The sequence below is a fragment of the Sipha flava genome, unplaced genomic scaffold (assembly GCF_003268045.1).
Source record: "Sipha flava isolate LNK unplaced genomic scaffold, YSA_version1 87_pilon_pilon, whole genome shotgun sequence".
NCBI lineage: Eukaryota > Metazoa > Arthropoda > Insecta > Hemiptera > Aphididae > Sipha > Sipha flava.
Window position 1 is genome coordinate 968,510 of NW_020273629.1, and position 17,553 is coordinate 986,062.

The 17,553-nt window shown below is 31.9% G+C and overlaps 1 protein-coding gene across 2 annotated transcripts in view; it reads right to left on the reverse strand.

Annotated features, from left to right (window-relative positions):
- Positions 1–205: 205 nt before the first annotated feature.
- Positions 206–17,553, reverse strand: part of LOC112693479 — a 98,881-nt gene continuing 81,533 nt past the window's right edge. The window contains exons 1-2 of one of the 2 annotated variants that reach the window (XM_025568569.1): positions 4,386–4,466; positions 206–1,298 (exon numbers count right to left, since the gene is read on the reverse strand). In XM_025568569.1, coding sequence (XP_025424354.1) covers positions 569–1,298; positions 4,386–4,420 — 765 coding nt within the window. In that variant the 5' untranslated portion in view covers positions 4,421–4,466 and the 3' untranslated portion in view covers positions 206–568. Of the gene's footprint in view, positions 1,299–4,385; positions 4,467–17,553 lie in introns of those variants that run through there. The other variant, XM_025568570.1, reaches the window with a different exon arrangement.

Consider the following 17,553-nt stretch of genomic DNA (forward strand, 5'->3'; position numbering starts at 1 on the left):
TTGACACGATAAGTATTGATTAATTTACCTATGAATAATTATTACATAATGTATAGTGTATCATAATATCAAACATAAATATAATAATGATAATTAAAAAAAAAAAAACATTTCTTCGTAATGTTGAACAAAATGAACAGATGTGTACTTAATTATAATCAGTTTGAATTAATAACTACATAGTATTTGTCAATTTTTAACATTTCAATTGATTTTAATAGAAGAAAAAAATATACATAATGAAATGGATAGAAATAGTTATACTGCGGGATGAGAGGAATTTTCAAACGAACAGTATTTATCATTTTTCCACCGTACCGACGGTCTACGGTCTACAAAGAGCTAAATACAATACTATTTAACAAACAGCATTAGAAATAATAATCAAACGAACGTGTCTTTGAAAATTACAAGGATATAGAAAAGGAGAATAATGATTATAATATTTGGTCGACCTTTGCCTCACATCGGTCCTAAGTAACACGCTAATACGTAGTCCATGTACGTTTTTACTAACTGTCGGAACGCATTTTTATTCTCATAACTGCGATAACATGTGCCCGCGCGCTCAATCACGACGAGCTTCAGGACGGCCCTCGTCCTTGTCATCGTTGCTAGTGCTGCGCTGTTCCCGAGCATCGGCATCGTCGCCGCCGGTTGACGACGGGACGGTCATCTCTACGATCTGCTCTCCGGTGCGTACCACGTCCTGATCCTGCTCCTGCTCTTGCTGTTGCCCATCGCCCAGTTCCTCTTCGACCGTACATAGACGGGCGCCCTCCTCGTCGCTCTGTCCGTCCGCGTCCATACGCCGGTCCCGTAAGATGCTACTCAATATTGTCACAATCACCGTGATGGGCTGCAGCAGAGCGTCGGCCAAGTTCAATGGTCGATGGTCGATCGGTCTGAACTCTGGTTCATGGTCGAACGCGTTCTCCGGATCATAAAACTCATCCGACATCAAACTGTGGCGCTCCATCAGGTAGCTTAACATCACATCGACCATCCCATCGTTCGGCTGATTCGGCCGCGCGCTGAATGGGTGCGGCGATAAGCTTCTGGTCCGGTTTTCATTCCTCAAAGCTATGCTTGCGTAGCCCGTCTCGGCGTGCTGTTGCATCGACGGCGACGGCTCCGATCGAGACTCTGGTCTGTTGTCGTCGCAGCTGTCGCTGTCGTCCATTTCGCTGCCGTCTCCCGAGTACCGATTGGTCTCAGTCCACGGTCCTTCCTCGTCCGAGCTGTCCGACGATTGGTCCGCTTCGCGAGTCGGTACGTCCATGCAATTGTATTTCATTCTGAAACAAACATCATTGATACCGTCGTAAGTAGTGTGATCATTTACGATTTTAAGATTTCGGCCTAAAAGTACAACTAGAGTAACCGAGTTGCAAGTTTTGGACTGTTATATATATCTGTAACAGTTATTACGTTCGAAAAACGTATAAACTGTGCACCGGTGGTCGCGTCGATTAAATTACGGAAATGAAAAAAAAAAACAATAAAATTGAAACACATATACAGTAGAAGTTATTAAAACATTTATCCGTGTAATGTGATCACCTCAAGACAAACGAAAGTTATTAAAAATCCCAACTATATAAATTAACAATTACCGAGAAATGTGATTAGAATTTTTTTTTTTTTTTGAATAGTTGTTCAAAATTATGACCATTATTATTTTGTTGAACTGAAGAAGGCGGACGGACCGGACTGGGCTGATTTTTTTTGTTTTAGACAAGGGAACCGTACCGGACCACATTAAATTGAAAAACACGTTGTCCCGCTCAGCCACTACGCACCCTTGAAATGTTGATTTACTTAATATTACTTAGTACTAGGGTTAGCAATAAGCGTACAAACTGACTACTGTGTCACTAAATTTTTTTCAAATTACGTTAAATCGATTGAACTACGTATTATTGTTGCGATATAGTTAAGTGATGAGCGGAGCGTATACTGAGGGCCGATGCCGTGAACGGGATAAGAAATAATGTATTTAATCGCGCCGTAACTTCGTATGCACCACGTAAACCAGGCATGTCAAACACGTGGCTACCAATATCAATTGACAAAATAAAAAATGAAAAGTAAAAAAATTGTATAAAATGTTAATGTCACGTCGCAACTATCATAAACCCTTAGACACTTTTACATTTGGTATACGTTATTATGTCTTATATTCTGAAAAACTGTAGTACTGAGTAAGTTTTATTGATGGTTTTATATGTATACATATATAATGTACATACATAATATAAACATTTTTATTCGTTCAATTTTTATGTACGGGCCCGCGTAGTAAACTATTCAATATATTTGACACAATTGATACTTTAAGTTTGACGTGTTTGACGTAAACGTACGTAGAAACGGATTAGCATAGTGGCCACCATCACCTATCGGTACCGTGCGGTCGCCGGGATGATGGAGAACTGCTGCGTGACAGCGGCCGCGGTCACTGGCGGAACGTGAACGGAACCCGGACGCTTTCAAGCAAACCGTCGCACTAGTCGCGGAAGATCAGACCACCGGGACGAAATTAGGGAGCAACCGAATTGGTTCCCGTTTGTGTACAGGTAAAATAGTGACAATTTTAATTTTTAACCCAATTTACTTACACTATTAAAAATTAAAATCCAGCAGGCCAGTGCATAGAGAACAAAAAACAAAATTTTAAAACTATATGAATGACATATAAACATAATTATTATATCGATAAGATAGATTATAGAAATATAATAAACCATAAATTACTAGAGACAAGCAAATTACTAGCAAACAGGAAAGAAATAACAAATACTTAGACAATTTTATGACTAAGTACGGTAATGAGGAGATTACGAGAATTGAATATTTAAAGAAAGTTAGCTTCAAATTTTCAAATCAGTGGTTTTAAATTGTATTTATTATATTTTATTATTTGTATTTCAAGTATGTTATTTCTTACACCCAGGGACATAATTTGGAATAAAACCATAGGGTAGCAACATTGGCAACCCAGAGGAAGGAGGGCAAATGAACTTTAGCCCACTCCCACCCCTTCCTACATTAACTGTGTAAATTCTAAAAAAAATAAAACTAGTCAACATTTAACACTTTGAACGTTAAATACATAATACACAATAACATATTATGAAATATTGAACATAATTTACACAACTGACCTCTAGAAAACGTGTCCTTAGAAGGATAAGGCCTAGTGAATTATTCACAAAAGTTGATAAAAATACAACAATCAACGATCATTGACCAAGTGGTATTTTGATTTTATATGTATGGATAGATTAAGATTATATTTGATTTATTTCTGAAAAAACAATAAAATATTACATAAATTTCTCAAGGGGTGTCATAGCTATTAATTTGCTACCCCAATAAAAATAGTTGGGTAGCAATGACTATCCCTCGCTACCCCGTAATGACACCTATGCATACATCTATGTGATGACTAATTGACTTCCAAATCAACGATTTAAAATTGTAAACATTTTATCATTTTTTTTTACACACATTGTTAACTAAACCAATTATAAATTTGACAGACCTAAGCCTGTAAAATTTAGAAGGGAAATGTGCGTAATTAAACGGAACTAATTCATTTAACCTAATAAAATAACTTTTTCAGACGGGAACCATTTCGGCACGTGAGGTTGGATCTCGGGAACCAATTCGGTACCAGCCCGAAATTAGGCCATCCCAGATGAACTAACGTTAACGTGCGCGCCGACGGTGTTCGGCAAGTCTTGGAGTAGCGAATAATTCGTCAACTTCACGACACGTTCACGTTCACGCACGGAGCTTACCGGTAATTCACTGACATGACCCGGTCGTGTTCGGCGGTGTGACATGGTACAACGGGCCGTATCATCTAGCGATGGCGGTGCAACCGTGTGGGAGTTAAAAGAAATTTATGAACCTATCGCAATTCGGATTTTATGCGGACAGTTCGGTGACGGAAACTGTCGATCTCCGCGTCCGTCGAAATCGCAATAAATGTCGCTATGGAAAGCAAACAATGCGTTTTAAATGCCGATCGAAATCGTCGAACACGGATCGAACATCGACTTACACGCAAACATAAAACTTTATTATAAAGCGTTTATGATTAACCGCGTCCACCTGGTAGGCCCAGTTTACATTGCAGTGTTGATTAATAACAATGACCCACTGGGGTTCGTATAGAGTTTCAGGTAAGCCAACGATGTTCGTCCGGACCACATGCCACCAGTAAAGCAACTGGTCTGTGCACTATTTTAGCAGAATAGTTTAATCACGACGTGAAACATTTACCAAGGCGATTTCCGTTCACGTTGGAATCGCAACAAGTGTATCTACGGGAAATAAACAACACGACTTAAATGCTAAAAAAAATTCTTAGTTACCTGTGCGTCCGAGATGGCTCGCTCGGGCGCCGCATAATATAGAAGACGTGTCGAATATATAAACTTGGCCTGAAGAGTCCATAGGTAAGGTTTAAACGGACAACAGCGACGTGGCTGAGTTAGAATAAGAGACGCGTCTTCTTTTTCACCCTTGGTTTACACTTGTATAATAGCGGTGTTAGTATTTTACTACGATTATTGTATAATAAATATATAATATAAATACAATTCCGGAATACACGGTTCGATTCTTAATTAATTATAACAAATTTTTGACATTTTTTTATTTTGTGTAGTCTTCGACTAAAACGATTTGGTAATCGTTTAAAGTGTTTTGACCACGGCGATTTATAAAACACTAATACGATTTTTTTTCGAACTTCTAACATATTGAAATGTAGACGATACACATTGTAAGTTTACGTATATAGTACTCGGCCCGAGATAATTTGAAAAGTATGAAAGGTAATGCTAAGGGTGGTTTACCTCTACCATTATTCCTGAATCATATTACTCATGCTTACAGATCGTTTACAGTCCAACACTCCAACGATTATACCCTTCTAATCCGAAACAAATCATAAAAGGGATAACGCAAAACCATAATATGAAATTAATCTCTTGCGTACGCAAAATCACTGACCCGTCGCAATAATCATAAATGCTTAGTAAAAATAAAAATGTTAAGCAAAAAGCAGCTGGGTAGACGACTAATCATACAAGGTAAACATTATAATTTAATTTTTTTTTTTGTTCCGAATAAACTTAGCGTAAAAAATACTACACAATTATTACAAAAGCAAATCTATATAAAACGAACACGCCTACCCCGTAACACATACAAAAGCGATAAACAATAACATGCGTGCAACATATGCGAACGGAACGAGACGGTACTCGATCTGATTGGCGAAATTGTTATTTTGCAAAAGAGTTCGCACGTATTCACGAGCCGTGCATGCGTACCGGATGGGAAGGAGAATAGGTTCGCCGGCACGACCGATCCTTGTGGACGCATGTGCTACGGGTTTACGCGTCCCGAGTGGCCGCTATCACTTGTCGTATAATCGCGGCCACACGGCGGAGTTGCGGCGGACCAGTGCCATAGCAACCAAACATTGCGCCCGGGACGAAACTTCAAAATGCGCCCTTACGTATTTTTAATTTAAAAATATTACGCTTATTAGATGTTATTTTCAATAATTGCTTTAATTATAACACGAAGAATGTTAAAGATTTTGTAAACAAAGTATACGATATTGACCGTCGTAATTTTTAACATTGAACGTAAGATTTTCAATTTTGTGCTCTTCCAGGAATCGCGCCCCTCGTCACCCCCTTATTACGGCTCTGGTACGGACTACCGAATTTCGATTTTCAATGACATCGTGACGTCTTACACCGTTGTCACCTCGCGGCCACGTCACACTGACGCAACGATTGTCGAATGGTCCTCGCTCGGTCACGCTCGAACAGGGGTGCTCGGTGTCGTGATCGGACGGCCCGGCCACGGGACGCAGATGGTTGAGTCGTAGATCGCGCAACGATCAGCCAACACGTGGTCGACCGTTCTGATGTGTCGTTAGTCGCGACACGACATGTTTACGCACGTAACAAGTTGGTCGCGACACGATCGACGGACGTGTCTAATGATATTGTTAATGAATACATCCGTACGGTGGATGCAACAAACGAAATTAATTCTCGTATAGCTTCTAAACGAAGTTTGGTAACCATGAAATCATATCACTACACGTACATTTAATCCGGCGATTTTCTGGTTTCGATTACCTCTGGAATGCATTGCTTATGCGTGATCTGTGCACAAAATTATCCGAATTATCGGTGTGATTTAAGCATCGTATTGAAGAACGACGAAAAATGTTTAAAACTCCTAGGTATGCAATTGACAGTGTGCCGATAAACGTAATTTTTAATGTTCGCTATTAATGAGCCGTACATTTTCAAACAATTTATCAGTCGACATGATAACATTCTTTTCGGATAATGTTTTAATGCACAGTGTTTGCAACGATTCATTAAAAACAATTTCTTGGTTTGGGCGTCAATCATATTGCCATAAATTGTGTACCGAGTAAATCATTTAAGACTCAAGAAAATTTCAACGTTTCCCGATATTATAATAATATAGTCTTATTAATGATACCGGTAGAAATTATTAAAACTGATTCATAAACATTACAAAATAATCATTATAATAATATTTGCAACAATTTTTTTTTTCATATAATAATATTAAATTTAGATTAATAAAAATACATATATAATTATAGAAATTAATATCACCAGAAGTATTACCTCTGTCGCATAAAGCACCGTAAAAATTCCATGTTTCTTGTAAAGTACCATTCTCTGTGAATCTTTATTCCTGTGCGTTGATGCTCTCGTTCTCTTCGCAACTCTCTTGAAAATGTGTTCCTGAGATTTGACCAACGTCTTTTGCAAGAGCCCGCTGATGTGTAAATTTAATTTTATTGATTGATTCATCACATATTACAATACTGTTTATTGTATAGTATATTATAATTTAATTTGTATATGTAATTATATGGAAATTGAGCAGTTTGAGATAAGATATAAAATATAAAATATCAAGTGTGAAATAATTCCCCAAAGCTGAGGGTGACTAATTTAATAGTATATTAATTAAAAATATATATAAAACAATAATAATCAAACTTTATATTGGTAGAGTTATCTTGACACTTATTTTTATTCGAAACAAGGATAATTTATAACACAATTCTTATTACTGTATGATATTATACTGTATAATTTTTTAAGAGCTTGTTATTTATTTGTTTGTGTACATAAAAAATTTAAAACATACTATCGTAACAACACTTATAAAAATGTATTTATGTTTTATAATAAATGGAAGTACAAATAGTACAAATATTCAAATTTTAATACTAAAAATATAATGAGTTGATAAATTAGGTGAAATATTAAACTCCGAAAAACTAATACTTGTTTCACTATCCAAATCTAAAATTTTAATTTTATATATATGATTAAAATAGTTAAATATAATTAGTTCAAATATCTAATTTTACTTTTAAACAACATATTCTTTCAATTATTTTTCAGCTTCAACGAATTTTTGGTAAATCATTTTACAAGGGCTTGTATAGAACAGATAAAATCTCAAACCGTTTTGTATAAAATTTATGATCAAAGAACTAACCAATTCTGTCAAAGTATTGAACTTTTTTTTATGTAAACTTAACTTTAAATATTCAACAAAGCTGATCATAAACATATTATAATTTCTAATAAATTATGTGTACTCAACCCACAATACGCTTTATAAACGCTGTGTGATGCAACATGTTATAATAAGAATTAAAATATATTTTAACAGATATTATCTTGGTAAAAAAGAAATGTGTAATATAATAAGATGCACCTTTAGTATAAAAGTGTTAGAAAGATGTTTCAATTATGTTTTTTTTATGAATAAATAATTGTTTTCTCGGTAATATTATACTTAATCTATTCCCATTATGAGCCACCGTCATCACCTACAATATCATCAACACTACGTTTTATTTCCTTATATGCGATGATTTTTGTTCGACGCGTATTCATTTGTAATAAACATTCATAATAATAATAATAATAATAGTAATATTAATAGTTAAATTAAATTGAATAAACGGACAAAAATATATTTTTATGTTGATTAATATTATTCATGCGAAGATGCGCATAATGTTTTCAGACATTGTGAAATAATTAATTAACAAACATTATTTTAAATTTGTATAATATTATGCAATTAAATAGTACATGTTACATTGAAATCGGAAGTGTCGCAGTAGAAAATTAAATATCTCGTCTGAGGTTCAACTACAGAGCACGATGGTTAAATTGTAAATACTATAAATATGTTTATAAATACAATATCCGAACGTGATCGACTTACATTTCATTAATACCCAACTGTATAGCAATATACGCGGTCCGCTAAGCTTACAACACTGCGCGCTTGGATGAAGTTATTACACCGTAAATTTGTGTACATTACTATATATGTACATGCGTTCCCGCAAACAAGATCAATTCCAGGCCAATACAATGGGGCAGGGAACATTTTTTTAAAACTCAAAGGGCACGTTACCTAGCTTAAAAAATATATTAAAACGTGGCTGGTTGCCTAAAACATCTAAAACACCATGAATTCTAAGAGGTTTTTTTTTTTTACTTTTTCGGAGAACGAAGGGAGTGATTTCTCCCCTCTAGATCCATCCCTGCCAACAGATAACATTTACATCGTTCTTAGTACAGTACAAAAATATATCAGCTATAGCACGCAATCAGTAAAACGTAAAACAAATAATACATAAAAAACTATATTATAATTGTTTTTCAATCGAACACTATTGTATTGCGAATTGCCGATGAATATAGAAAACAGATTTTGGTCTTTTTTCGTCTCCATGCAATATAATACAAATATGATACGTATTTCATTCAATGTTAATAAATCCTTTTTATTTACAATACACTCGTGTACATCTTTTAAGTTATAATAATAATTAATAATAAATAATGAAAAACATTTATTATACGACTCATTAAGCGTAATGCAAATTCATATACATACAATATGAATACAATTAAGTAATTTTCTGTTTTATTTTCATATTATTAATCATATTATTATCGTTTATACGTTGATAGTAACAATACGATTATAGAGTACCTACTCAATTTTAACTGCGTTTATTGCCACCCCTACGAATATTGACGTTAGGATCCTGAAAGGCGTAATTACCTAGCTCATTGATATAATAATAATATATTTTTTGATTACATTTTAAATTTCTAGCCGTATATGGTGTGAAAAATTCGATACCCGTGGAAACATGTGGTCGAATATGAAATTATACGACAAAAATAATTTCCGTATAACTAACTATTTTAGCGGCCTGCGTAGTAATGTAAAATTGATATGGCCTCGATTTTACACGTTTTCATATTATATTCTTACCGGTGAAAACGAATATATACACTTTTATATGGCATTCTCATCACCAGAACGAAATAAATAGAATATAGTAACTTTAAAAATGAAAAACGTATTCATATTGCATATTTACAATACATTGTATTTTATCGAACAATGTTTGTATCGTAAATACAGGCGGATATATATTATATTTATTAATATTATGTTTATTAGTTATTCTGTAGGAGAAAATAGTATTGTTTACGAATCTGAACTTTAGGATATCACTATTGATAGTATATATTATTATTTGTACAATGCTTACGGATAATGTATTCTTTATTTACGGAAGACGTGAAGAGATCTGCAGTAAATTTATGCAACAAACATGAAAATGATCTAAACAAATTTGAATTCATTTCAGAATCACAAAGACCATATTTACGACTTAGATGAAAATTCAAAAAAAAAGCATGATTTTTTTCTAATGTTTAATTTTATTTATAAAAATAAACATCAATATGCATATCCAAATACACTAGTTGTCTAATAAATATATCATACAATGCCAGTTACTTCAGCTTCATGTCAACAAAGCTACAGCAAACTCAATTTAATAAAAACATATCTATAATCTACAACAGAGCAAACAAGAATTAACTAATAGACACTTATCTAGTATATCCATAGAAAATACAGTTGCAAAACAAATAAGAGATGAAGATATAATTAATGATTTTGCTACAGAAAGACTAGAATAATACATTTTTAAATTTACAATTTTTCAAGAATTAAAGTATAAAATATGCTTATGTATAACTATATAAAAATATTTTATTTTTAGGTTAAAGTAAGTATAGTAAAAATATGTAATATTATATATTTCATGTACTTTAAAACTAATATGTTATTTATTGTACATGTAACTTTAAATTTTAATAAGTACTAACCTAACTCATCACAAAAATTGGGTTAAAATCAAACCGTATTCAAAATATCAAATTATTAAATATTATTATTTATTATTAAAAGTAACAGACGAGAGCAAAATTGAACTAAAAAAAAATAACGTTTTAAAATTCATTTGTTAAAATTATTAAAAATAAGCCTTACACATTTTTTTAAATTTTATTTAAAACTAAAAACTTAATTCCGACTAAATATTTTCATATTTCAAATTAAATCATGATTTTAATTTACCTATTTATTTATTTAGTGGACATTATTCTGTGACATAATATCAAATTACATATTATTATTATTATTATATTAAACAACTATAGTAAAAGTTTATTAAATGAACTTTGATATCACCGGCTAGCAAAAAAAACTACACGGCTGTAATGGTTAAAGAGAGAATGAATTAAAGGAAGGGAGAGCAAAAGTGAAAATAAAAATGTTTAATGTCCATCAAATTTCCCTCATCGTACATTACATTGTTAAGTCTTTGCTATAACACGTAATGACATTATTTTTCTGATTAATTTTCGAGGATTAAATTTTATAAAATGCCAAGTGCAGAAGTTTAATCAACTTGAATTATTATTTAGAACAATCAAATATAGACTGAGTTGTGATTATTGAATATAATCAAATCAAATTATGAACATCAAATAAGAAAACGGATTTTAAGAGGAAAATATTGACAAATTATTATATTATATTACAGATAACAAAAACGAAAAGTTTTTTTTTTTTTTTTAACTAAGCTTTGGTTTAATTAAAAATAGTATTCTGATTTATTGTGCGTCTGAACTCATTTTTCAAATACCAATTTATTGATCTCAACATGTATATTTAACATTTAATAACGTAACAACATTCAATGAGGTTTATGGTTATTATGTTAACATTAATAATAAACACAATTTGTTAATTTAAATTTAAAAAACCAGCATTTTTCATAAAACAGAAATATAATATTTTTTATTACGTAAACAAATTTTTTTTGCATTATTGGTCGCCTAAAATATTAACGTAAATTTTCATGTAATTACGTGCATTTATAATTGTATTTACTCGTATTAATTACAAAAATTATAACCATATGGTAAAATTGAATAAGTAATATAATTTCAACATTAATATTAACAATACCATAAATTACATCAATTTATAATTATAGCGTTTAGTATTATGTCAGTATTTTAAATTATTTAACTTGTAGTAGTTAATGCTTATTATATTTTTTTCTTAAAACTATTAAAAAATTTTTAAAATCAGGAATTATTACATTAACCGGAACATTTAATTATATGCATTATGTATGTAATTTTTAATTTTTAGAATATATTTGAAAAATTATGGCTTGTTAAATATGTAAAAAGCGTGAATTATTAATACGCACCCTATTCAAATTTCTTATATATATTTTAACACTGTTGTTTATAAAGCAATTGTTTTCACATTAAATTAAATAAGTAATGATTATGTAGAATAAACATACAATTCAGATATGAAAATATAATGTATACAGTAACATTTTATTTATTTCAAACGAAATCAAAATGGAAAATATGAATGTATATAAAATAAATTCAATATCAATCCAAATAATAGGAATAATAGGGATAAAATATTTTTATTAAATTATAAACATATGAAAACTGTTAACGAGAAAATGTATTTTTTATAGCTAGTGTAAGAACTAGATATTTTTAGCAGAGCAGAATTAATAGTATGACGTAAATACAAAATGTAATCTCAATCCAAATAACTAATATATATTTATTAAATTGATAATATGAAATCTTCTACCTATATAGTAAACAGTGATCAGTTAACCGTTTGAAAAATTAATAAAATAATATTTAATTAAAATAACCTTTTGTCTTTTTAACATATCACTGTCATATTAAAAAAAAACATCCATAACCCAAGAAATAAACAGCAAGAAGTTTTTTGTGATCTGCAAGTCAATAAAAAAAAAAAAAAAAATGATAAAGAAAAAATAATTGCTTTCATGAAACCCATCTGGAAATACTTAACAGTCTAATCTTTTTTCAACTTATATATTAATTGTATTTTAAAACATTAATTAGAATTTAGAGAAATTGTTTCTTGTTATCTTAGATCTTTTTTTCCAAAAAAATCTTTTCGGTTGTTTTTTTTTAACGATTCTCTTTTACTTTACATCATATCTATAACAATAAATTAATAAATTTAAATACTTTTTTATTTTATTGCTTTATTAATAAAATAAAATATACAAGTTTCAGCTACTGCTAGTTTATAGAACACCGAATTTTATTATATATTGAAATGCGGATATCACTACTGCTGATAAGTATTTAATATTATAATATACTCCCATATTTATATTCATATTTTAGAAATACTTTTCATATTGTATTTTATTTAAAAAAATATTTGTGGTCTGTTCACTAATGAACACAGCCTTTACAAAATAATATGAGCGAACCGGGGGTGGATTCAGAAATTTTTCTCGGAGATGGGCGCATTCTATGTAAATACAAATAGGATATATGTATTGTAAGTTGTAAATTTTAGAACAAATTATTAAGTATTTTACATATACCTATTGAAAAAAAATAAATAAATTCTAAAACAAATAAAGGAATAAAATAAAATAATATTATGTTATTAAAAATCAATAGTGTACTTTATTTTTTATACAAGTCAAGTTTTCGTTCTTTTTCTTTAGAATAACTGTTAATTATATTTCACAGGTTATTTTCACTGTCAATATTTATATCCTTATGGATATATATTAGATCCAACCCTGTCAATCTTTCTTCTTTCATTCTTGTCTTCAACCAAGTTTTAAGTAGCCTAAAGAGGAAAAACTTTTTTTCCGCTGTTGCAACAGAAATTGACAACCCAATTTAAATTTTTCAGAAATTATGTATGTATAGCATAGATATTCTGATCAAAAAGATTTAATGTCTCACGAGCAAGCTTTTTATTAATAAACTCAGGATTTACTCAAAAATAACTATTGTTTTTTTTTTTTACGGAAATGACTAAGATGACATAAATGACGCGCGATGGTCAACAATTTCCTGGAATAATTGAGATAACGTTTCAATTATTTTTATTACAGTACAGTACAATATACAGTGTATATTATCGGCTGTCATAACATAATAAGAAAGATTTAACACAATTATTGGTGTACAGTTTGTTTGTACAGGAAATTATGACCCATTCTATACAATGTAAATTGTTTATATTATTATATTGGTAGATGGAAAGTTTATGGTTCTTAAATTATCAATATAGAGTAATAAAATAATTAATTTTTGCCATGTAGGAAAAAACTTTTTTGGAAGATTTGGAAAGGGGTGCCTTACATTCGTGCCTGAACGGGGACCCTACTATGTTGAACAAATGTCATTATAGTTTATTATAGAATGCTAAATATGTCAATATTGACTAAGACAGATACGTATTTGTATATATTAAAATAAGAACTTAACTATAGAGTTCAGTAAATTATATTTATTTTAAACTTATTATACATAAAATACATCTTTAAGAATGATTTATATAGTGAGTGGTCGATTTGATGCAATATTCATTTAAAACCTTCTGTTTTGGGAAATCATCATAAATGTTCGGTGGAGGGGGCTAGGGGGTATGAGGTATGTGTTATGTCATAGGCGTAAATAGTGAAAAAAATGAATATATGTTTTCGGAGGATGTACATTTTTCCTCGGTAGGGGATAATACCACCCCTTGGTCACCCATGAATTAAACTTTGAAATGATAATTTATGTTTATTTCAAGTTTGAATAAAATTTCAAATCAGCATATACGTCGCGTTATGCGACTGTCGCAGTCGTTGTGTAGTTGTAATATTCTTAAAAGAACGCTACACATACATGAATTACAAATTAAAAATATAGCAAATTAGCCTTTAGAAGAATCAATGTCATGTTCTTAAATCAAACATTAAAATAAGCTGTCATATTATCAAAATAAAAGAGAAGAACAATATCTGTAATTTTACTGTAACTATTTTACGATATTTTAAATTTTAAGCGAGTTATATACATTTTTTTAAATTGTATGTTGCTAAATACTTATATTTTTTTAAATAAATATATGGGCTGAAACTCTTATTACAATGTATAGCATTATAATTCGGTTAAGAATTAAAAAATCGTAACAAAACCAACGTCACTGATGGATGTCCTAACTGATGTTGTTGCCTATGTAAGACCCTCAAGATGTTATAATAATAAAAATAATATGATAATCTGCCGCACATAAATGTGAATAATACCTGAGTGTGTGTGTGTGTGTGTGTGTGTGTGTGTGTGTATGTGTGTATACGTGTACGCGTGTGTGCTTGTGTATATGCGTTAGCGCAACAAGTGAAAAAAAAAACAAAATATTAAGTATTTTCGTGGGATGCCGGTTGGGGTGTAGGGGTATCGCGCGTTGATGCCTGTTGACTGTAGCAATAGCACTGTACGTCTGATAACCAATTGAACGAATCGTCGCAGATACCTTTGGCCGGGAGGGGGGGGGAATGTAAACAAAATATGCGTACGTGCAACAATATGTGATCAATAATAATAAAAACGGCGACGATGCGAAAAACTACACCCATTACGGTGAAATTACCACGAACGGGCGGACGCGGATAGAATCTTAGACGATTATTTTTTCCCTAAATCAAACAAAACAGTGCACGTGGTCGCGGAGGAGTCTGCGTGCAGAGTGAAAAACGCGAAACACATCTTCTTACATATAATTCTTTACCTGAACGTGTCCGGGTTGCGTGCCGTCGTGGACCGTACGAGTGACGTTGCCGAGGTGGAAAAATGTTGTCGGACGCGGCGTTGGTGTCTGTCGCTCGAGCGATGCGTTCTGCGCGTCGCGCCGGGAAAACTGCGTTGGGGCGCGCGCGTCCGCCGTTCGTGCCTGGCCGGTGGTGCGGTGCGGGGACGGGGCGGACCGAGTTGACGCCGTAGCCGCGCGTTATCCGTACCGAGCGTCGTTCCCGTGTTTTCGTGCTCGACCGGCAGCGTCCCGTGATTGCATGTGCAAGCGTCAGCTATAGCGGTGAGGTCCTCGGGGGTGTGGAGGAGGGTCAGCTGCGGCCACGAAATGGCGGGTTCACGCGTGCGCACCGGGTCCTGATAAGCGATGCGCCCTCCGTGCGTTGGACACGACAGTCGGCGGTACGACCGAAAGAAACCGATTTTTTCGTCTTTTTGTTTTACGCGTAAATGCTTTGCGAAACAACAATTTGGTGGTCTGAAATCTTTCGAAGGACTATCGGGGACTCTTTTGACTATTTGACTACAAGTCATGTTTTACGCGTGACGTCATGAAATCATATCGTCCGACGGGCCGCGGCCAAAATGCACGCGTGTGATATTTTCTTCGAACGATTTAAATAATTGTTGGGGAAAATCGATTTGATGTAGTTTTTGTACATTTATATTAACGTTGTGTATTATTTCTTCGGATGACAGTATTTTTTTCTATAGTAATGGCCAACTATGTGTTAGTATAATTTGTATAATTGGTTAGTTAGTATGTACAGTTTGATGTATTGTATAGTTTGTATTACTTTATTTGCACAAAACGTGTTGAGAATCTAATAAACTTACTATATATTTTATACTGACTTACTATATACTGACATTTATTCCGGGATAGTTAGGCAGGAACGACAAAAAAAATACATAATACAGTATTGAAATTGAACAAGTTATTTTTATTTGAAAAAAATTGCTTTATAACACATGATCTACCTAAACCTGTTTTATAGATATTTTAATCAACATTCTGTTTAATCCGGATTTTCGGTAATCCGGATAGTGTCCGGTATCATCAATTCCGTATCATCTAGACTACCGTACAATATTATTATTAATTATATTTATCATTACTATTGTTATTATTATATGTATAATATTGTTTGCTCTTTTACGTGTATTTTATTTTTTGTCATTCCTATAAACTACCCTGAAACAAATTTTAATACTGTAGAAAAAAAAAACAGTAATCTGAAGAAATACATAACCTTTATAAAAATGTACTTTAATATCACTTTTATAACAAATACCTTAAATCAATTTTTCTATAGTTATTTTATTCGTGCTAAATACATATCACGCTTATATCTTAGATAGGTGCAGCTTATCTGACGGTATGATTTTACGAAGTTATGCTTAAAACACGACTAATATTTAAACACTGTAGTTATTGTCCGATAACAATTTTTAGACATTATATTTTTATAAAATATGGTAAAACAAAAATGCTTTTTTTTTTTTTTGGTTATGTAGTCCCTTAACACTCCGTTGTATACAAGGATTATAACCATGGTTGTTCTTTATAATTATACGTCACCCCCTACCCCATAAATCTGCCACTGACTACGTATCCTGTATCATCGTAAGTAATTTTTAATCACCCGTTCCATAATCTGCCACTGATTGTTGTTCCTATTATACTACTAATTTCATTATTACTCTTATTACTGTTATTATATATTTATCTATTTACTTTTGTTGATTTTATTGAGAGCTACCTATTATGTATTTACAACCAATGTGTATTACCCCTAAGTATAACACGTGTTTATATAGAACTACCAGGGGTGTATACGATGTGAAAAAACGTATCTTTGATCGGTAATAACTATAATAATTATTGTTACAATTAAAAATGTTTCCGTCATTATCATAATTTATCATTAATTTTTACTGTTAATATTATAATATATAACCACTTTTATATTATGCGAAACCCCGTAGACGGTTGCGATAGATTATGGTGCATCTTATTTCAACACAGCATTACCGGTCGGATTGAGTTTCCATGTTGGGGCTTCAACCCTCTGGTTATATGCATGGTAGCTAAATACGATTATACATAGCAAGATACTATATAAGAGTCCAAATATCAAGTAAACGTTTTCTTGTGATATTTTTGGTTTTTTTTATTTTATTATTTTTACTGTAATATTAGCTATTGATTCCTAAACTTTATATGTATAAAGGTATAATTAAGTAGAACGCTGCAAAATGTACGGCCAAAGTTCCTACAAGCATTAATTGAAACTTTTTTCATCTTTATAAACATAAATAATTTAAATTATAAAAACGTGATATAGAAATTAGAAAAAAAGTTGCAGGATATTTGATTTAAAAACCAACTTGATTATCACTAATAAATAACTTTTTAAAATACCTTAAGACCTTTTTACCA